At 33.0% G+C, this 23,169-nt stretch overlaps 2 protein-coding genes across 2 annotated transcripts; one reads left to right on the top strand and one right to left on the bottom strand.

The window, feature by feature from the left end:
• Positions 1–3,419: 3,419 nt before the first annotated feature.
• gsb-n (paired box protein gooseberry-neuro) lies at positions 3,420–16,433 on the top strand. Its single transcript, XM_090111763.1, has 6 exons — positions 3,420–3,864; positions 4,625–4,797; positions 10,267–10,407; positions 10,922–11,030; positions 14,722–14,918; positions 15,537–16,433. The coding sequence occupies exons 1-6, from the start codon at positions 3,828–3,830 to the stop codon at positions 16,257–16,259; spliced, it is 1,380 nt and encodes a 459-aa protein (XP_089967889.1). The 5' UTR covers positions 3,420–3,827; the 3' UTR covers positions 16,260–16,433.
• Positions 16,434–16,779: 346 nt separating this feature from the next.
• Positions 16,780–22,266, bottom strand: LOC149901247 (uncharacterized). The gene is made up of 2 exons (XM_090111393.1): positions 22,225–22,266; positions 16,780–21,246 (listed from the first exon to the last, which is right to left on the bottom strand). The coding sequence occupies exons 1-2, from the start codon at positions 22,249–22,251 to the stop codon at positions 16,978–16,980; spliced, it is 4,296 nt and encodes a 1,431-aa protein (XP_089967519.1). The 5' UTR covers positions 22,252–22,266; the 3' UTR covers positions 16,780–16,977.
• Between the last annotated feature and the right edge of the window lie 903 nt (positions 22,267–23,169).

Raw genomic sequence — 23,169 nt, 5'->3', positions numbered from 1 at the left:
CCACATTGACATCTGTAGATATAAATCGTAAAGAATGCGTTGTTATTTTAACTGCTTTAAAATCATAAAGAAGGATTCTTATTAAAAAATGTTATGAGTCCTAAGCAAAAAGGACACGTTTCCCATTTATTATAAAAAAAATGTCCAGAAATATAAGATAATGTCGTCATTTATATTGTTAATTATAGAACAATGCATAATACTTAAACGCGTTCAATTTGTCATGAACCTACGTATTTTATATACGTCAGCAATTCATAAATGAGCAACGCAATGCAATTATTTTCAAAGATTTTTCTCAGTGTATATTTAAATATAATTTTATTTTAAATTCTCTGTATAGCAACATGAGTAAAATATGAATCATCTTGAGTGTAATCAAAACCCATCTCGCGTAACTAAATTCAAAAAAGAACTTTTTATAATCGTTCAAGCGTTAAATCTAGAAAATTAAACATAGACACTGTTTGCTAATCTGCAAGACGGCGTGTAAGGAGTAATTTTAGTGCCAAAAAAGAAAGCTAGACAACTATTTGGCTTCCAAAACCGTGAGAAAAATTTTTCATCACGAACGAAAGTCAGTAGGCAAAAAACAGTAAACCGAAGTAGTACTGTTATAAATTATTGTGCCGTGGAAATTACCAATTTAATGCAAAATTGAATGGCTCGAAAACACTCTGTGGGGCCAATTTTGTTTGGAATAAATTAATTAAGGTGATTTGAGTCGATTTTCCATCGTAACTCGCAGTAGACAGCGTTAAAATTGCGATTCTCTTCCACGACTTCTCTATTGTTTGGAACTAGGCAGTCCGAGTTAGCAGGTGTAACTGTATACAGTGAATCAAAGATTCCTACAACAAATATTATATTGATTGAAATGAAAAGACTAATAGTTTTACTTATGTCAGAAACCCCACACCCCACATACAATAAATAATAGCTTTCTCGGGAATATTATAAAGCTGAAGAGTTTGTTTGTTTGAACGCGCTAATCTCAGGAACTACTGGTCCGATTTGAAAAATTCTTACACTGTTAGATAGCCCATTTATCGAGGAAGGCTATATATAAGGCTATATATCATTACGCTAAGACCAACAGGAGCGGAGCAATGCGGGTAAAACCGCAGGGCACAGCTAGTGTTAGGATATGATTAGATCGTTGCATAGTAACATTACGAATTTCCAATTCCTTCTATATCATCGTCGTTTTCAATTAACGTATGTATTAACGTTCTGCCTTTGTTGCGAACATTAACACTATTAAACTAAATACTTGATAAGGAAGATAAATGTTCCAAGAGACAAAGAACGGACTTGGATCTAGATAACAATTGTTGAAGTTAATCAAATAAGTCGAAAATCAGACTCGATATCTTTAATACTGACAGGGTCAAGATCCTATATTGATTGTCTGCCTTCTAAACAGCCAAACAGAAAGCTTATTGCGATATATTGGGTTTTTCTTCTGTAATATCATTTTTAAAAGTAAAAAATAAGGACCGGATACTCAGATATTGAAGAAAATTTATTTAGGTATTATGGAGAAAATTTGTCACAATGATAAACCATTAAGCTTCTAAAGCAATGTGATATATTCAATTGTTTTTTCCGTGTACAGATAATATACTGGAGAAAGAACTAACTGGATGTTTAGGTAATTTTTTTTATTGAATTTTCCTATCCAAAGAGGCAAGATATAATAAAGCTGTCGATGTTATTAACTTATAAAAAAATCAATGGTATATGAATATTTTAAACGATGTTATTTATAGTATCCTTAACTATTTATAGAGAAAGAAATGGTAAAGCAATTTTAGCATAACGATTGCAACCGGAGCATCGTTTTAATTAGATACTTAATTAACTTTGATTTCGTTTATCGATGGCTGGAAGCTTTGTTACGTCCTGTTTGAATTAATTAATAATTTGTTGGATTAGAATTACTTACAAAATAATGAATAGAAAACTAAATACAGATTAAAAGTTAGTTAATTAAATATTTAGGAATTATTTCACTAATTCAAGGATCACAAAGAATTAGATAGGATGATGAAATGCAAAAAATAATTTATACTTACTCTAAACAAGAGTAGGTAGGAAAACCTCCAATTTATCTGGTAATATTGACTCGCATTAATTTTATAATCAGATCCTAGACTATTTAATTTTTTTATTTGTTGAATACTGTTTCTCAGGATCAGGTAATTCCTGCAAATTATTTCAATAAAGATCGAGATTTTCTTACAAAAGCCTTAACAAAAACATTGTTACATAGAAGGGTTAAGAGCACAATTATTTCTTATAGGTATGTTTATTTTATGTAGATATATAGGTATTGCAATAAAACATTATTGAAAATCAAATTTCAATAATGTATCTTCCTTATGTAAAAAATAGGTACCTCGTCTCATATTTAATTATATTCAATTAGTTTACCTTTTTGCTGCAATTTATTAATCTTTATCCAAATTTAATTCATTGCAATAACAAATAGTTTAAAATGTATCCAAGGTTAATGAATATAGACCCAATAATATAAAAATAGATATATACCTAAAAATAATACTATCAAATAATTTAAAACAAAAATTACCTCCGCGCTAGAAAGGGTTGAAAACGGAGACTCTACATTACGTTTTCATCTGTCAGACAGAGACGGATATATATTTATGAGTACTCTCGCTATGGGCAGAACTAATCCCCCTCCATTGCGCTTGCGACTGTTTTCGTATGACATTCGGGTGACTAAAAGTTTTATTTATTGGAAGAAAAAGAGAGAGTTAAATTATTTTCTTTTGATAATAATTAACTAGTTAGACTTCGTATACATGTAGGTTACGTTAAGTCCAATTATATGACTTGTGTATTATGAAATTATTTTCTCATTTTAACTACCATCTACCTACCGAGGTAATTATTTTATTAATTACAAATAAATAATAATTTTCAAAATTGTACAATCTATAGGTACTTGCTTATAAAAATAACAGAATGAATCATCAAAAAATATTTTATACAGAAAGAAACTGGAATAAAGATTGATTGGCCTCTCCAAACTATAATTTTTATTAATATTTTCAAAAGGCATATCTTTTACGAATTTGAAATTAAGAATAAACTTCGAACTTTTTGAGTATACATTTGCTTCCAAACCAAGCCATCCCTACAACAATAGCAGTTAAAATGCCGCTCATTACGAAATAGAATATATATAATAGAATGAATAATTCTAATTCAACTACAAATATGGATTTACTATTCTCCTCACACTGGTACAAGTGGGAGTGTTCCATGCACTCACTCACACAGGCGCAGCGAGCCCACAAGCTCCGAAGCCTTAAGCACGCACACCACCGCACTACCCTGTTCTTACGAACACAGCGGTACTCTCAGTTCTACACAACCTCCTCTACTGCACTCACGCGCAGAAAAAAAGATAACGCGATCTATTGATCTTTATTCTAATAAAAAAGCCGCCTTCTCATATTTTCCGTAGCTATAGTCGGACATAACTAATCTCTACAAACGAACGTCGACCGAACTTGAAGCGATCACAATATTTATGACAGCATAATTAATTAAACATGTCATTTTAATTATGTAAATAGGATGGGTGATAATCAATTTTATTAAATTATGTGCTTCGCGTTTAATGTATTGTAAACAGATGTTTATCATTGAAGATGACGTTTTTATAGTGCTTAAGTGTTAAATGAATAGAGGCTTTAATGGTTCGATGAAACTTTTGTGTTTGAATACTCTTTGTAAGTTTGTGAAGTTTTGTTTTCATCATTGATGTAACATCGAGTTATTATCCATATACCATTATGGAGCGTCACCAAAATGGTATGGATGTGTGGGTAGGTAAGGGTATATTTTGTTTGTTTCTATACATATATTTATATTTTAAGTTAGTGCTTAAGTTTTTAACCTATAACAAGTCTAATAAGAATTTATCTCATTCGAAGAGAATATTAAGAACAGCTTTTTTACTCTATACAAAAAAATGTATACCAACGTATTTAAATCAATTAAATAATTTAAAAGCTTAAAAAATATTATGTTAAAAATAAAGATATAGATAAACAAATGTGCCTAATACTTAAAACATTATAAATTTAACTCATTGTGTTAACTCAACTATGTTGTGTCACAAGAAACTAGCTCTACAACTTCATCGTGTATCTTTGAAGTTAACTTGCATAGCGCCTTCAAAGCGCCGTGTATGTTTGTTGATTTGAACTTTGACTGCCTTAAGTAAATAAAAGGATTAATAATTTATTAATGTGATAACTGATATGCGTATTTATTAGATTTTCTTTCACGACGTTACTGAGCGATTTTATGATATGATTTTTATGTCTGGAGGTAGTTAAGTTATGAGGCTACAGAATGACATAGAGGCTCCTTTTTTCTGCGGCAAAATACCTCATTCCCATAGGGATTTGTTACGCAGGCGAAGCCACGGTCAAAACTACCACTTAATATTCCATTAAACTTGTTACAAAAATAAAATAGAATCTTTTTCTTAGAATTTCACACATTAACAGGTAGGTATGATAATTATGAATAAGAATAAGCATTGATATACATAATATAACAATCAATACCAAATTATTAACAGGACAAGGAAGAGTAAACCAACTAGGAGGTTTATTCATCAACGGTCGTCCTCTGCCGAACCACATCAGGCTGAAGATCGTGGAGATGGCGGCGGCGGGCGTACGGCCCTGCGTCATCTCGCGCCAACTACGCGTCTCCCACGGCTGCGTCTCCAAGATACTCAATAGATACCAGGTAAGGAGAGAAAATGGTATGATTTACATCTATACTTATAATATTATAAAGGAGAAGAGTCTGTTTGTTTGTTTGAACGCGCTTATCTCAGGAGCTACTGATCCGGTTTGAAAAATTATTTCGGTGTTAGATAGCCCGCATTTATCGTGGAAGGCTATAGGCTATATATCATCACGCTAAGACCAACAAGAGCGGAGCTACGCGGGTGAAATCGCGAAGCGCAGCTAGTGTGATATTAAACGTTTAATAGTCGAGCTTCGGCATAAATTGGGACAGCTCACACCCTAGATTGGGTTAGCCCGCAGTCTCAAAGAGATCAGAAAAGCTGAAGATCGACGTAAATCTATATCTAATACTAAGTAGTGTGTCATGCGATTCACTCTTCCCAGTCTATTCCTACATTCCTGCCTTCAATCCTTACTTTATCAAGCAACGTATTTGACTCTACATCTGTAAATGATAGTGGTTGCTAAACATCAGGTGATCTACCAAATCTCTTGCCATAAAAAGTTACTGTATTAAACAAGTAATTATACGCAAATATGTAGATAAATTATATTTTATTACATAGTACAGAAAAAGATAGAGCCAGGAGGGTAAGGAAACACATACAATAGTATGTGTTTAATTAGACGTTACATTTAAAATACCTACGTATAATTGTATGTACCTATATCAAATCACACCAATGAGAAATTGCTCTTTTAGAAAATATTTCATGAAGTTAAAGCTACTATGTACTTAATAAGAAAAGTCTGTATTTCAGTCAGCGATTCAGTTTTCTTTGATGCGATTTCTAAATCTAACAATTAATTTAATCTTAGAATTAACGTTAACTTTTGATTAAGTGGGTATATTTCAAAGCACTTTTAAACGAGCCTCGTAAAATTAAAAAATATTTAAACAAAGAACGGAGCACTAATTATATTTGCATAATTACCTATAATTTGTAACATTACGGCCTCTGTAAAATTAACTTTAACTCAAAATTTTCCCTGTTACTTTGTATTTTGTAAATATAAGAGCGTAAAACGCAAAGCTGTTAAAATAAATAGTTTGTTTAGGGCGACGTAAGTAGGGAAGACTTAGAAACATCTTCATGTATAAACAAAAACTTTCATTATTCTTGAGATTAATGCGTCAACCCTGACTTTGTTTGGGGGAAAATTTAAAGAAAATATATCCAGTGGTCCTTCGTTCCCAATACGTCATAGGCTCATTAAATATTATGTTAATTTATAAATCAATAATTGATATATCAATGTGGAGTAGGTACTAGCTTAAACAAATTATTATTAGTTTAAAAACTGAAACACGCGTCATACTAGGAAAACTAAAGATAATGTTACCTCTACTAGGTACAACAAGAATGCTGAAATTGAATTGACCAGGATGTGTGTGGTATTGAGCTTTAGTTTAATTACCTACATAGTTACCTAGTTAATTACTTACGTACAATATACACCAAGACCTAATTTGTATTAGGTCTTGGTGTAAGTTGTGCTTAAAAAAATATTCACACTTAGTTTAGTTACATTTTTAAAATGTATAAATAAATATTTTATATATGTAGACACTTTTACCCAATTAATATGTAATTTTTGTACATGTACTTTTATAGTCTGAGTTCATACTGAAATTATTCAAGTTATTAATTAACAAAAATAACTATTTAATCAATGACAACGAAAAATAGACAGTTATACAGCAAGTAGATATTAAATTAAGATTCAACAAAGTAAAATATAATTCTAAGGTAATATCTTGTATTTCAATGAACATTTACCCACTAATTTCAATTTTTAAAATTAAAAACTATCGCTATACTATATTAGTTATTTCACACATTATTTACCTAATTCATAGATAATCTTCATTTCAGTTGTTCTAAATTAAACGGTAACATATTATGTTCTATTTTATTCCTCTAATACCTCTAATGCATATTTAAAATATTTAGAAGATGCGAATATATTACACCTATTACCTTGTACAGGTTTTATGTTTCATATTTTCCCTTATCATGCCTGTATGTCGACGGTGTCGCCAAAATACTTTGAATATTTTATGAATATAAAGAAGGTAAAGATGAATTAAGTATCCAAGTTCAAGGATATTTTTATTTATAAAATTATCAGTATTACAGATTAATTCCTATTTTGGTCATGTAGAGTTGCAAAATAATTGAAAAGATAATTATAGATATAGATAATAGAAAGATATTCGATATTGTCGTAAAAATAAGTTAACACAAGTAATTAGGTAAATGTAAAAATATATTATTAAACAGGAAAATTCATTTAATGATAATATGATGAATAAAACAAACTAATAATATTGTTTCCAAATTTTATTGCATGATCAAAATAACTTTCAAAAGAGAACTTATCGATTTCTTATGAGTAAAGCATTTATTTATATCTAATTCCGATACAATTGTGCAAAAATACTCGATAGTATAATATTTTAGATGTTAATAATTAAATATACTTACCGCCTTTTAGTCTAATAAAGAAAAAAAAGAGAGCTAGGCGTCACACAGAGCACATTTATTTCTTTATTTATAGACTACAGGCCCATGTTGAAAAATTTATGGATCATTTGAACCACCAGGTGACCTATCTAGAACGATATAAGAACATAAAATAATAAGATTCAGCACTATGCCGTCACTTGTAAGCTGTCCAACTGAGTGCAGATGAGAATTCGAAAGTACAGGTAGAGATTTTTTCCCCTTGTCTCCATGATTTTTGTACGGCGTTGCGGAATTATGATTAAAAGCAGTATAGAAATAGTATGACACAGATGCCGTACAAAATTAAATGACCAATTTCACCTGTTGGTTCAAATGACCCATAATTTTTTCAACATGGGCCTGTAGTCTATTACTCCATATAATATTCTACACAGAATATTCCAAAGTGACGAAACTCCTATTCTGACTTAAATATTCGCGGCATCCTATTATTATTTCGATTAATCTAAATCTCAAAAGCTAATAAATGTTGGCATCTGACAAATATGTTTGCGAATAAACATCGTTTACTTCACAAAAGACGCTTTTGCGACTTTGCATTCCTTTGCCATAAAGAGATAAAAGCTTTGAATTTAATTTCAAGTTAATTAGATAACATAAGACATTTTGCTATTTCATATTTATTTAATATTTTATAAACGAGAAATTAAAAAAAAACCGCCTCGTGATACAATCTTTTCTATCTTGTCTTCTTTATATATAAAAATGAATCGCAAAATGTGTTGGTAAGCGCATAACTCGAGAACGGCTGAACCGATTTCGATAATTCTTTTTTTATTATATTCCTTGAAGTACGAGGATGGTTTTTATGTAGAGAAAACGTAAATATGTACCACGGGCGAAGCCGGGGCGGACCGCTAGTCTATAATATAAAAATGAATCCCAAAATGTGTTGGTAAGCGCATAACATGAGAACGGCTGAACCGATTTCGTTAATTCTTTTTTTATTATATTCCTTGAAGTACGAGTATGGTTCTTACGTAGAGAAAACGTAAATATGTACCACGGGCGAAGCCGGGGCGCACTGCTAGTTATTTATAAATTTCCCAGTAATATTAAACATGCTTATTTCCCAATATGTAAATATAGAATATGCTTATTTACATAAGACATCTAAACATGGGAAAATATTGAAATTATCGCCCTCTTGATAAAGTTTGAAGGATATTGTTTGCGACACAAACTTTTTCTTAGCAAATATTACAAACAAAAATAAGTAAATCAATGAAACTCTTTCTCAACATACTTTCAAAGTGGACAAATTGAGCTTTCACAATTATGAGTTGGAATTTCCTTGGTTTCAATTATTTTTTCATCTACGATTTTGAAATATTATAAAAAAAAACATAAGTTAAAGGAAGATCCGTCTTACACGTGGATTGTTTAGTAAATGAATACAATTTTTTTATTTACATTTACCGTTTTTAATCGTGTCAAAAGAGAAAATAAATTATTCTCCTCACTTTATATTCTCTGAATCGTTATATATAAAACAATTACTTACGATTGAAAATAAATCCACCTTAACCTTTATAATTTAAAATACTTAGATCTTCCTTCATTCTATTTAAAGCAACCAAGGAACATGCAATTGCTCTAGCTATTAGCTAATGTATTAGAATATAACGTTATTAGCAAAGCTATAATATTACGTATAGTATTATATTATCTGTGATATTACTAACTTGAATTCCGCCCGCAGCTTCGCCCGCGTTTTCAAAGAAAACCCGCATAATTCCCGTTTCTGTGGAAATTCTGTGGAATGGAAGTAGCCTATGTCTAATTCTGGGTCTTCAGCTACCTACATACCAAATTTCATTATAATCGGTTCTGTAGTATTTGCGTGAAAGAGTAACAAACATCCACCCATCCTCACAAACTTTCGCATTAATTATAATATTAGTAGGATATATTCTCTATCTATATATCTATCTGTCTCCTATCTATCTACTCTTAAATATATAAAATTCTCGTGTCAAAATGTTAGTTACCATACTCCTCCGAAACGACTCTACATCTATTTTTCATACCTCTAATTGATAAGAGTAAGCAACGTTTGCTGGGACAGATAGTATTACTACTAGTATAGTATAATAATCTCTGGTATTACCAATATATCTATCTATAAATAGTAGCGAACAATTGCTATTGAATCCCTGTGCAGTGAAGCCTGAAGGTTCATTTTCACCCGGTTACTCACGGTACAATAGTATTGTTTCACTCAGGAAACATTTATCCACGCTTTGTGGATGCTTTCGTAGATTTAGGTAATATAACACATTTTATGTTCTAATACAAAACCATAAACGCATTAATTTTGAATGTAATCTGATGATTTGCTAATATGGCTTTGATTTTCCATTCATAAAGAATTAAGTCGCATTCGCTGATTAATTCTTAAAACGATAAATATAGATAAATAAAATATTAATTGGTATAAATATAAAACCCTTCATAAATAATTTAAAATAAGGAATCAGGTAAGGACAAAATACACCATTGTTAAGAATTGAACTTGTGTTTCGTAATTTTCTGAATTTCAGGGCAATTTTCCTTTCCAGACTTTCTCATCATCATCCTTTTTAATGAAATTTTAATTCCTATATAAAATATAATAAAATGCTAAATAGTTTTTCTCTTTTCTCAAAACAAGAAGAAAATTAATCGACGCCTTGTACCTTTTTAGATAGAAACTCAATATTTTATTTAATGTTATAATATTTTAATCACACAAAACTTTGTTACAAGAAGACATAGATTCAAATAAGGTTTATGTACATGGTTTTTTGTATTTCAATAAGCCAGAATACTACAAAATTTTGTATTGAAAAGACCTATAAATTAAATTTGATGTAAAATTAATACTTTGTATGTATTACCTATCTATTATTTTAGTATCAGTAAATTTCAGTAATTGTATGTATTTTGCATAGGAGACAGGGTCGATTCGGCCCGGAGTGATCGGTGGGTCCAAGCCAAGGGTGGCCACTCCTGAAGTCGAGGCGAGAATAGAAGAGCTTAAGCGACAAAACCCGGGCATATTCTCGTGGGAGATAAGAGAAAAGCTATTAAAAGTAAGACTTCTTTCCTTTCTTTTCCTTATATTTAAGTATGTGTATCCATATCATATAACAAACACACGTGTTATAGAAGAATTATGTAAAGATATCGAAGTAATTTTTTAGTTTTTTCATACTAAAAATATCAATATCAATCAGTTTAACTTAATTATGAAACATATCAAATAAGCTAAAGAATAATTAATATTCGATAGAATTTTTACATCTTATGTCATACCAACAATTTCATTAGTACTTCTATATACATATCTATATCTATTCACTTATACACATTAGGTTCACAAAGCCACTAATAAATTATTTTCAAAACTGTCAAATTTATCTGTATCTTTCTTTCAATTATATCATTAACCAGGTTTACATAATCTACTTAATCAGCTTCATAATAATTAACAATAGAACATCTCACAAACTTTTCACAGGCACATTAAATTGATCTCTTTATTTAACTTTTCAGTACTGTTAGGTTTATTTAATCCGTATAAATGTGTAATAATATAAATTTCAGGAAGGCGTATCAGATCCTCCGAGCATATCTTCAATCTCTCGTCTCCTGCGAGGCGGTGCACGGGACCCAGACGGGAAGAAGGATTACAGCATCGATGGAATACTTGGTGGTAATAATATCTATATTTTGAAATAATAACAAGGATAACTTCCTTGAAATCATATAAAAGTCAGTAAAGCTCAAATTAATAAACTTTATTCATAACTATTTTCTAATTGTTCAACTTGACATTTAAATTATGTATCCAATTATGATAGAGAACTAGATATACTATGAAATTTTAGATAAAATGTAGTTTATTAAAAAAAAACTGTATAAAATCCATTACATAAGCACACTGCAGTCTAACGAAAATATTAATGTGTGTACATTTAGGTTACTTAAGGAAATATGTACCTAGCCGTGAGGATATTTACACTGAATATTAATATTTTTAGCAAACATATTTTTAACGATAATGGTTTTAGACCCAGGATTTACCAAAACTATGAACCATTAAAAACTTACAAAAAAAGCAACCCTACCGCCTTATTGTGCAACTTCCCTTATAACAACCTCAAAGCAAAAGCAACCTGTCAAAGGCTCTCACGTCGAAAAAAATCAATTTCCGCACACAACGTGAATCGTACCGTCATTGTCGCCGAGAAATATTGGCTTGTCGGCGTGTTTGGTCGACACAGGTCAACGCTGGCCGACAAAGTGCCGCGGGCTCGCCTGCAGCGCGTCTCGATAGTGCTGAAACGACAACAATCCACATGTTTTGCCGATTGTGCCATTGTTGCATTATGCACTTACCATTATTGCGACTTTGACTTTCGCCGATACCTGTTACGGTATTCCCTTTGCTCTAGTTTTTGTAGCACTTCGTAGCTATACTATTCAATTAATAGAAAGCGCAAACATGTTCGCTTATGGGCTGAATTTTTGTACGATATTTATGTTTAGTTCACACACAGTTATATTTTCATTTACAATACCTATCTATCCTATTAATAAAACATCATATTAATACGCGAAACGTTATGAGTAGGTATGTATTGGAAGAACTAGTCTTCCAATATTTTCCACTCTTTGGACTCACCCACTTGTCTGTCACTATTCCGATCATAATTAGCAACAACTTAAAATATTAAGGATTTAAAACTAAAACTTTTAACTGCTATAAAGCCACTTTTTGCGCAAGGATATAATTATTCGAAACAAAGTAATAAAGGTATGCAAGATTTGTATCTTGCAAATTCGCCATCTTAAAACAGTTAAGCGTAAACGGAACGTATGTTTACATTGTAACAAATTACAAGATTGCAAATGACGTCACGCTCCCGCTACACTTTCACATCAGAATAGAAAGAGATGAGAGCGATAAAACATCACATTTGTTTAATAACAACACCCATTAGTATATAATGCGGTTATGTTGATAGAACCTCCACGATGCCCACACATACGTTTGGATAATGATTAGAAAAAATGTAACTGCCTAGCTCTATGTATGAAATTAATAATTTATGGAAACAAAATGGTGTGGTTAACTTTAAATTCTATTATTGTAAAAGTTAAGGATGTTAGCTAGAATTTAGTACATAAGTACATAAGGTTTTATAAGCCTTGGTAGAAATATATCTGTTTGTCGCCTGACGCAAGGAAATCATGCAAATTTGTAACAATAGGTATTCTTTAAAATATCTTAAATATTTACAATCGTACCGCAAAATTTCACACTATTCACATTTAACGTAAATTAATAACCTCACTTCGAAACACAAACAAAATCAATTTTGTAGACGCTATACAAATCCTGGAACATGACAAAAGGATCCCAGGGCCAAATGAGCGTACGCCCACATAACCGACGTGCTAATCCGGCCATCTGTTAAAATCGAAACAAACTGCTGAAACAAAGGCCGGCCGACGATTTTAATGAGCCCAGATTATGAAGGTGTTAAACCGCCGTCGCTGCGCTTTCAACTTCCAAATTATGACTTTTGAACGAAGCCGGCTTCACGGGGTCACATTTCGGCAATCGGCAAAGCTAATCTCGCCCTCTCACACTTCCCACACCACCATAAGCCTCTCGCATTTTTCAGACATAAAACTTTTTACCACCAGAAAACAACAAACTTGAACCCTAAATTAAAGAGATGAGGATTAAATTTACGCAGGCACGAATCGTAAGTTATTCAGCCTCATACGTTATAATCTGAGTCGGAATTAAAAAGACTAAATAATTCTGTCCCGCAGTCGCAAGGAATTTGAGTAATGTGTGTCGTTTTATTTCAATACGTCATTTTAGCTAGCCACAAATGTTTGTGGTTTAAAAAAAGATCTTGTTCTTACAAGATTTTTTTGTTGATACAAATTATATAATGTTATGCTAATGCAAATTGTTTAAAGATGAGTTGAAAAGTAATTAATTTACTTGTTGCGTATTTAAGCAATTATGTAAAATCGTATCGACGAGAGATTATGCAAAGTGATGTCCACGTTCACAGCTATTCATGAATTACCACAAGCGCAAGCCAAAAAGTGCAACACGCATTAAAATTTGCGTCGTCGTTTTATGTCATAAATCCAGATCGCGACACCAAAATATTGAATGGTGCCAAAATGTCACCGTGAGGCAAAGAGGCCGACAAAGAAGCCGCCACGCTGGGTGTTCCTTACAACATTGAGCCCCTATTTTTTCATTTCATTCAATTTTGACTTCTTTCAAAAGGCTATTAATATAAGCCGCATTTTTGAAATCGGTTTTGAGGCCAAAGCCGCGTATTGTTGAATCTGTTTTTTAATCTGTTTCCGTAGGATACCGCTACCGATTTATAAATGAGCCGGCCGGCGAGTCTCGACGGTTTTTGATTTAGGCGAATTAAAACATGATGTGGGTTTGTGTAAAAAACACGATGTTAATAAATAACGCGTGTTTCAAAAAACAGATGAAGACAAATCGCTACGAGACATATCAAATAAATTATAACTCTACATTAAGATGACAGTTTATTGATCTACTGCAACGCAGATTTATAGCCCATTTATTTTTTGCTGCTCTTACGTTGCGTGAGATAGCATAGTAATACCACGTAATACGCTAGGCCTATTTCGGAATATTTCTTAATCGATTACTATTTCAAACTCATCCTCAAACATTTATTCATTCAATTAGACTTCTTCTAGAAGCACTTTGGAATTGTCATAAAATAGTTTTACCAATTACCACTAAAGATTTTCGTATTAAATATTTTTAACTATAAATTTATACTTATTTTAAAATATAGAATGCCCGCATATAATTAAACACAAAGAAAATAAAAAATAGTTAGGTCTCCTAATTGAATAATCTTTATCTACCATAATACGCAAGCCTCGTCCGAGCTTCTAAAGAGCTTAAAGCTTTATCAGCTAGAGATGCATATATTCACAGCGTTAGTTTATACAAGGCTTCTCTTTAACGTGACTAATCTTATACGAGTCGTGCATGTTTAAACACATTATATATTATTTTGTGTTCGCACATATTTCTGTACTATACGACTATGTTGCGTAGCATTTGTTTGAAAAAATGAAAGGCCAGGTGCTCTAACTTGCTTGCTATTTCATGAAATTATAATTCCTTATAGTAATACATTTACAAATGACTGATTACAATTTTATACATAACAGCTACGTATTGTCTATTGACGCGTTTGCTAATTAATTAATAGTTTAATACCAATAAGATTTAAAAAAATGTATTATAAAAATAAACAGAAAGTATAACATCTAACTGATTTATCATCGACTATTTATAAGTAACTTTGTTCCAGGTCGAGGTTCAGATTCATCAGACATAGAGTCAGAACCAGGTCTCACACTAAAGCGAAAGCAGCGTCGATCACGAACAACGTTCACTGGAGAACAACTCGACGCCTTGGAGAGAGCCTTCCACAGAACGCAGTACCCTGATGTGTATACTAGAGAAGAATTAGCATTACAAACAGGACTTACTGAAGCAAGAATACAGGTTTGTATTTAACTTCATACTTTTAGTCAAAGATGTAAGTAGGTAGGTATAATGTGAGCGTTTGCGAATGATGCAAAATTGTGGAAGAAGGTTTTCTAAAGTAAATAGATGTAGATACAATAGGCGTTTTTGCCAATAATACACATTTTTAGTAATAAAGCCCATAATTCATTCGTATGAATTTAAAAATATTTAACTAATCTTCTACGAATCCTATCGGAAAATACACTGCAAGAAAAATAAGAGTATTAAATATTCCAAATCGTATAAGTCAACAAAAAATATTCTACATCATGCTAAATTCTGCACAAAAGATTTTAATTGTAACGTTATGAATTTAATTGTACATTTGACGTGCTCCCGAATCGTGATGACACAGTGAGTGAGCTAATATAAAAAATATATATATACTCGTTGATATGATAATTCATATCATATGATGTGATGGCGTTTTCGATACATAAAATCCTAATTAACATCTCTTTTTTACTTAGCCTTTTGACTACCGACCGAAGTTGACCTTAAAAATTATTTTCTAATGTATATGTATTTACTTATTAAAGCAACTGTACTAAATATAATCTGGTTTAAAAAATAAGTTTAATGTTTTATTTGTAGGTATGGTTCTCCAACCGACGTGCAAGACTGAGAAAGCATACGGGTTCCAATGCAGCACCTTCTTTGTCGTCGTACTCATCGTTACCAATGCCTCAGATCCCATGTCCATACCCAGCAGGAGACATACCATCACTATCACAGCACCACCCGCAACATCCAGATGCTTGGCACCATCAGAAGTACACCAATTACAACCAACTAATGGCGCAATCTCAGCATTTAAACCAAGCTTTCCAGACGGCCAATTTCCCGAGTTCGTCCGGTGCTACCTTTAGCCATTTAGTAAGCGCTGGCGCTGGAGCATCCCACAGTCAATTATTAGAAGCAAGTGCATCAAGAAACGATTATGCAAGATACTCAAACAGTGATGTTTATAATAAACCAATAAATTACTTGCCTAAGGAATCTGAAGCTAGTGATAAAGTTAGCGGTGAAGAAGTTTTAGAACCGAGAGATGAAGCTTATGTCAAAACTGCGAGCGATTATAAGGAATTAGCTAGCAACGAATATCCCAAAATTCCTACAGACTACTCAAAGATACCAGTTGAGCCTTCACCTTCTAATTGGAGTCCATCTCATAACTCACTCAATATGGGACTAACTGGAATTCCAAGTGATTACAAGTATATGAACGATCCTTATGCATTTTCCAACGTACCAGATCCCTTAAGCCAACATAATTATCCAAATCCACCAAATGCTGCTAACAAATATTGGATTTGACATTTTGTACAACTTAGATTAAATAGATCGAAAAATAAGTAGACAAGTCTTTCTACGGCAGTACCTAATATAGAATAGAATTATTTTATGAAATTAATTAGTATACGGCAATGTATATAATAAATTAATGTAAATAAATAAATTATGTATTGTATTATAAATTATTATGTAACTTTGCACTGTAGGTTAATTATTTGAAGTATTACCTCTGTTATGCATTCCTTTTAATACCTATTTTAATACCAAAAGTTAGTAGAATTATAGTAGAAGTCATTAGCAAATAAATTTACTTATGTATTACCAACTATTTGTTTAATTGTAACACCCATACAAATGCATTCGACTATATACTATAAACCTTTTAAGCTTAGAAACAATAGAACCTCATGATGGGCTCGTATGGTGCTGATAAAGTTTTACAAAACAAATTGAATTATATATTAATTAAATTTATTTTACTATTTTAATCTTATTATTCTCGCAGTTTAAAATCAATTTGGGATATGAATAAAAGGAACTATAAATTAAAAAGGCATTTATTTAAGCTATACTAAAAAACTGTTTTTACAATAATATTATGTATTTAAATGCATTTTGGATACAAATTACATGAATTTATATTTTTTACACAAAATCCAAATTTCTAAATTATCTAGTCCTATTTACATTTTATCGAATTTATTTTACAAATAATAATGTGTTATACTGTCCAACTACATTACTGGGTGACCATTTCTACCACTGTTGCGCCTGGTTCATTAGCTAGAGTAAAGCCTATGTCTGCTGGAGTATTTGGTACAGATTCAGTTATTCCTGATTCGGGTATAGTATACGCTTGTTCTGTAGTACTTGGTTCATTTTGAACGTCCAATGTAGTTAATATATTTTCAGTAGCACCAGTGTCAACAACCGTCTGTGTCTGGGATTCAATCGTGACAATTTCAGTTGCTTCATTTGGGATTGTTGCACTTTGTTCTGTTGCACTTGTTACATCGACATTACTTGTGTTACTTCCAGATCCTATATTAGTTTTATCAACGTTTTCCTGTGCAAGAGTATTTGTTTTTTCACCCGTTTGAGTTGAATTTGTATTAACTGGTAGATTACCAGCTGGCTTTTCTGTAACAACTCCTTCTAAAACTATAGTTTCTGCCGGAATACCAGACGATGGTGATGATTCAATATTGGCCGTTGGTACATTATCGACAATAGTAGAGGGTTGCTGGTCTTTGTTGTTATTACCTGTTTGGTCCACGACACTCACAACAACTGGAACTAAGTTTGGAACTGAATTATCATTTGCATTTACAATAGCTGCTTCTGAATTACCCAGGTTACTAACAGTAGCGATGTCAATGGGTACTACACTTGATGCTTCAATTTCACTAAGTACAGTATTTGGGGGAACTGGACTACTTTCACCAGCTCCTATAACTACATTTCCATTAGTAACATCTGGAGTGACACCGTTAGATGGATCCTGACTATTAATATTGTTAACATTCACTGATGCAGTAGTAGCTTCATCTACAACAGGGTCGGATGAGACGGATGATCCTCCAACAATAGAATTATCCGCAGCGCCTGTGTTTATGCCGCTTGAAGTAATACCATTGTTTGCATTCGATATTTCAGCACCTGGTTTATTGTTTGACGATACTGTATAATCAGTACCTGCGACATTTGCTTCTGCACCCGGTGCAACAGCATCTTGAATGTTATTATCTGCAACACTCACACCGTCTATGTTAGATTGGGCGGTGTTTCCGGTGGAAGGATTATTGTTGCCACTGTCTATCGATACTTGGGATTGATCAACTGGATTTGAGGCTACGTTATTGCCTGGTTCGCCATTAGATACAAGATTATTTCCACTATTATTTTCAACTAAAGGTTGGTCAGCTAATGGACTGCTTGCAGCATTGTCACTGACCAATGAAGGCTCATTAATTAGTCCTATACTCGCACTATCAGAACTGCTTGGTACAAGCGCATCGTTAGCATTTGCCGATGAAACTGGAGATTGTGCTTCGTTGTTGTTTACAACGCTCTCTCCCGTGCTAGCAGATACATCATTTTGGGAATTAATAGAATTTCCTTGTGTTGCATCGTAAGCATTTACGGCAGATACTGGAGATTGTGCTTCATTGACGTTGCCACCGTTTCCTCCGGCGTTTACAGATACGTCATTTTGTGAACCGATTGTATTTCCAGATGAAGCATCGTTAGGATTTGCTGATAAAACTGGAGATTGAGCTCCGTTGTTGTCCACAGTACTTGCTCCGGCGGTAACAGGTACATCATTTTGTGTATTAATAGAACTTCCAGATGCAGCATCGTTAGGATTTGCTGATGACACTGGGGATTGTGGTACGTTGTTGTTTACACCGTTTGCTCCAGCGCTAACAGATACATCATTTTGGGAATTAATGGAATTTCCAGGTGTAGCATCGTTAGCATTTACGGCAGATACTGGAGATTGTGCTTCATTGACGTTGCCACCGTTTCCTCCGGCGTTTACAGATACGTCATTTTGTGAACCGATTGTATTTCCAGATGAAGCATCGTTAGAATTTGCTGATAAAACTGGAGATTGAGCTCCGTTGTTGTCCACAGCGCTTGCTCCAGCACCAACCGATACATCATTTTGTGTATTAATAGAACTTCCGGATGTAGCATCGTTAGGATTTACGGCAGATACTGGAGATTGTGCTTCATTGACGTTGACACCGTTTCCTCCAGCGCTAACAGATACATCATTTTGGGAATTTATGGAATTTCCGGGTGTAGCATCGTTAGCATTTACGGCAGATACTGGAGATTGTGCTTCATTGACGTTGCCACCGTTTCCTCCTACGTTTACAGATACGTCATTTTGTGAACCGATTGTATTTCCAGATGAAGCATCGTTAGGATTTACGGCAGATACTGGAGATTGCGCTTCATTGATGTTGACAGTGTCTCCTCCGGCGCTAACAGATACATCATTTTGTGAATTGATAGTATTTCCAGATGTAGCGTCGTTAGGATTTGCTGATGACACCGGGGATTGTGCTACGTTGTTGTTTACACCGTTTGCTCCAGCGCTGACAGATACATCATTTTGGGAATTAATGGAATTTCCAGATGTAGCATCGTTAGCATTTACGGCAGATACTGGAGATTGTGCTTCATTGACGTTGCCACCGTTTCCTCCTGCGTTTACAGATACGTCATTTTGTGAACCGATTGTATTTCCAGATGAAGCATCGTTAGAATTTGCTGATAAAACTGGAGATTGAGCTCCGTTGTTGTCCACAGCGCTTGCTCCAGCAACAACCGATACATCATTTTGTGTATCAATAGAACTTCCGGATGTAGCATCGTTAGGATTTACGGCAGATACTGGAGATTGTGCTTCATTGACGTTGATACCGTTTCCTCCAGCGCTAACAGATACATCATTTTGGGAATTTATGGAATTTATGGAATTTCCGGGTGTAGCATCGTTAGCATTTACGGCAGGTGCTGGAGATTGTGCTTCATTGATGTTGACACCGTTTCCTACGGCGCTAACAGATACATCATTTTGTGAACCGATAGTATTTCCAGATGAAGCATCGTTAGGATTTGCTGATGAAACTGGAGATTGAGCTCCATTGTTGTCCACTGCACTTGCTCCGGCGCCAACAGGTACATTATTTTGTGTATTAATAGAACTTCCGGATGCAGCGTCGTAAGCATTTACGGCAAGTACTGGAGATTGTGCTTCATTGACGTTTCCACCGTTTCCTCCGGCGTTTACAGATAGGACATTTTGTGAACCGACTGTATTTCCAGATGACGCATCGTTAGGATTTGCTGATGAAACTGGAGACTGAGCTCCGTTGTTGTTCACTGCGCTCGCTCCAGCGCCAACAGGTACATCATTTTGTGTAATAATAGAACTTCCGGATGCAGCGTCGTTAGCATTTACGGAAAGTACTGGAGATTGTGCTTCGTTGTTCACAGCGCTTGGGTTGGATCCTTGATCGGTACTAACAGGTCCATTATTTTGTGCATTATTTCCAGAAAACCAGTTTGGTATAATATTTGCCATAAACTGGGATATCGTTTGTAAGAAACTTTTCTTTTCGTCAAGCGTTTGCTGCGCCGTCGCTGCCCAAGGTAAGGTTATATTCTTCAATACGGTGGTCTTATTATCGATCTCTTCAATCTCCTTTTCTAGATCGCTACGTAAGTTTTGCAATGTAATAGGATTAAGTCTACTCAAAACTTGTGTGCGTATTGCTTCCATAGCCACGGTGTCGTTTTGTAATTTGTTTTGTATTAAGTTTGTTATGGCCTGGCGACGTTCGCTCCGTGTACTATTGGGTTGAAGACCTAATTCTTCTTGAATATACCTAGCCAATGCTGCTTGTTTCTCGGCGTGTGTACTACCTAATGTTAAACCATATTTCATGTAAATGTGGCTTCTCCATATATCTTCCATTTCAACAGAATTTTCTTCCTCAGTTTCTAAGAAATCGTCATTTTTCTTTTCAATTGCTTCTTTCTTTAAGTCGTTTATAATTTTATCTTGCTTTTTCTTTTCTTGTTTTAAACGTTTTTCTTCTTCCTTCCTTTCACGTTCTTGTTGCTTTCTTTCCTCTTTCTGTTTTCGTTCTTGTTCTTTTCTTTCTTCTTCTGCAAGTTTCTCTTCATGTTTTTTCTTTCGTTCTTCTTCTTTTCGACGACGTTCTTCTTCTCTTCGCTTTTCTTTTTCTTGTTGTTCTTCTAACTTCCTTTTCAATTTTTCTTCTCTTTCACGTCGCTTCTCTTCCCTTTCTCTCAATTTCTTCTCCAAGGAATCATCATCATCATCGTCATCGCTCTCGCCACTATGTTTGGCACGTTCTGCAGAAGAATCAGACTCTTCAGAATGTGATCTCTTATTTCTTATTAATAAACTGTTTGAGTCATCTGATTCGTAGGGCAGATACTTGGCACTTACTAGGCAGACGCCCACCTGAAACACGATGTAAAGAAATATTAATCAATTGATGTTTGAAAAAAAAGCAGTAAATTTTGGTAATCTCGTTTAAACACGGGGAAATACTATAGTACAAAAATATGCGAGCATAGATAAGTCCACATCTTTTATTCGATTATTGTTATGAATTTCAACATAATCAAAATATTGTTTTTAGATTATTGTTTATATTAAAAAAAATATTTCGACACTATTTTGAATTAGTTCCACGTTGGATCATAATAAAATCATGCAACCTTTCGATAAGGTTTTATTTATTAAAGTTTTAACATAAGGAAAGAAATAGATAAAGTTAGAAATGCACAAACAGCTTTGAAAATTAATTAATTATATGAATAATGAAATGCAACATAATTGCCGATCTACAAAAAGTTATCTTCAAAAGTAAGTACTATAATACACATCGTATTAATTATATTTCTTGGAAAATATATTAAAAAATGCATTGCATATTATAAAAATCGCCATTGAATTAATTTAATTTACCTACTTATATTATACCGTTCAATTCAATAAATAATATCTACTATATACATCAATACAATTAAAATAATAAATAATTGTTTAATTTACAACTCAATGGGTAATTTAATTCACATGTTGAGAACAATAAAGAAATATCTATTTTCCTTAATCGAACCCAATCCCTGAAATTTACCCTATCAATTTATTTAATGTTCACACATAAGAAATTCTTAAGAATATAGCAAAGACTTGACCAAGTTATTCAAATATTTCAATTTATCTCATAAAAAAGTAATCAGTTGTTTGTCCTAAAATAAAATAAGCCTTAAAAAAGGGCCATAATAAGGTTTTAGTTTAATTATTTAAAACGAAACAATAAACATTCACGTGATATTCAAAATAAATATAGAGATTAGAGATCCTATGCGAAATGCTGTAAACTATGTAGGGACTAGCAAAATAATAAACAAATATATAAAGTGTACTTACAATTAGTAGAAGTAGCGTTATCTTCATTGTAACATCAACTTATTTCGTATAATAAATAATTCGTTCGCACTCAAACTAAAACATGCGTTTCATTTGGCTCGTTCGTTTCTATTTGTGCCGAAATCTGTCTAACCATCCTTTTATACTGCGCCACTAATTATTAGAGATAAGGCAGATAATGACTCCCGAAGAGATAACTAGCAAGACAAACAGAGTGTTTTCGCAGTCTGACTCATGACAATAATGTAATGAAAGTACAGTTGGATATAACCGACGGATGTTTGTATTCGTCGTCAAATACAACAACGGAAAAGTGGCTTATAAAAACATAATTCATGTAAAAAGTTTTAACAAAGTATGAAAACAATCTAGACAAAATTGAAATCGATATTGTAAGACTGCTTTATATTAATAATAATACTCTGTCGAACCCTTTGAGATAACGCTGAATTGAATAGTCGAAGTTAGAATTAATGGCTGAATTTCTTATCACAATAAGACAAATATTTCTGCCTGAACATGTAATCTTTTGCTTAATATTTAGTGGTTTACCATGATATCCAATACGTCTTCCTGAAACTGAAGATAGTTCTTAATTATTTATTTAAAAACAATTTAACGCACCCATAACATTTAACCTGAAAAGGTGGGCTAAATATACAGTCTTCGAAAAAATTAGATGTCTACACATTTTTATGCGTTTAATGCGTTTAATCCGTCGCGTGTTCCAGAAATAATTTTTAGTACTGAAAAAATTAAAGGATCTTTTGTAATGAATTAAATTTTTTATGAGGAACTACGGCGACATACAAAATTACTTATACTTAGTGCTTTTGTCGTAGAATTCAGTAACAAAATATGGCATACAGAGAAATAGATTAATTTGGGGACATGAGGAAAGTATAATTATAATAAAAGAACTAAAGAAAACACCTGTTTATGTTT

Source organism: Colias eurytheme, chromosome 17 (genome assembly GCF_061535395.1).
Source record: "Colias eurytheme isolate Ceu_HAF_F1 chromosome 17, ilColEury1 Martin Lab GWU primary, whole genome shotgun sequence".
NCBI classification, from domain to species: domain Eukaryota; kingdom Metazoa; phylum Arthropoda; class Insecta; order Lepidoptera; family Pieridae; genus Colias; species Colias eurytheme.
The sequence above is the reverse complement of the archived record's forward strand: the minus strand, read 5'-3'. Positions and strand labels throughout refer to the sequence as shown.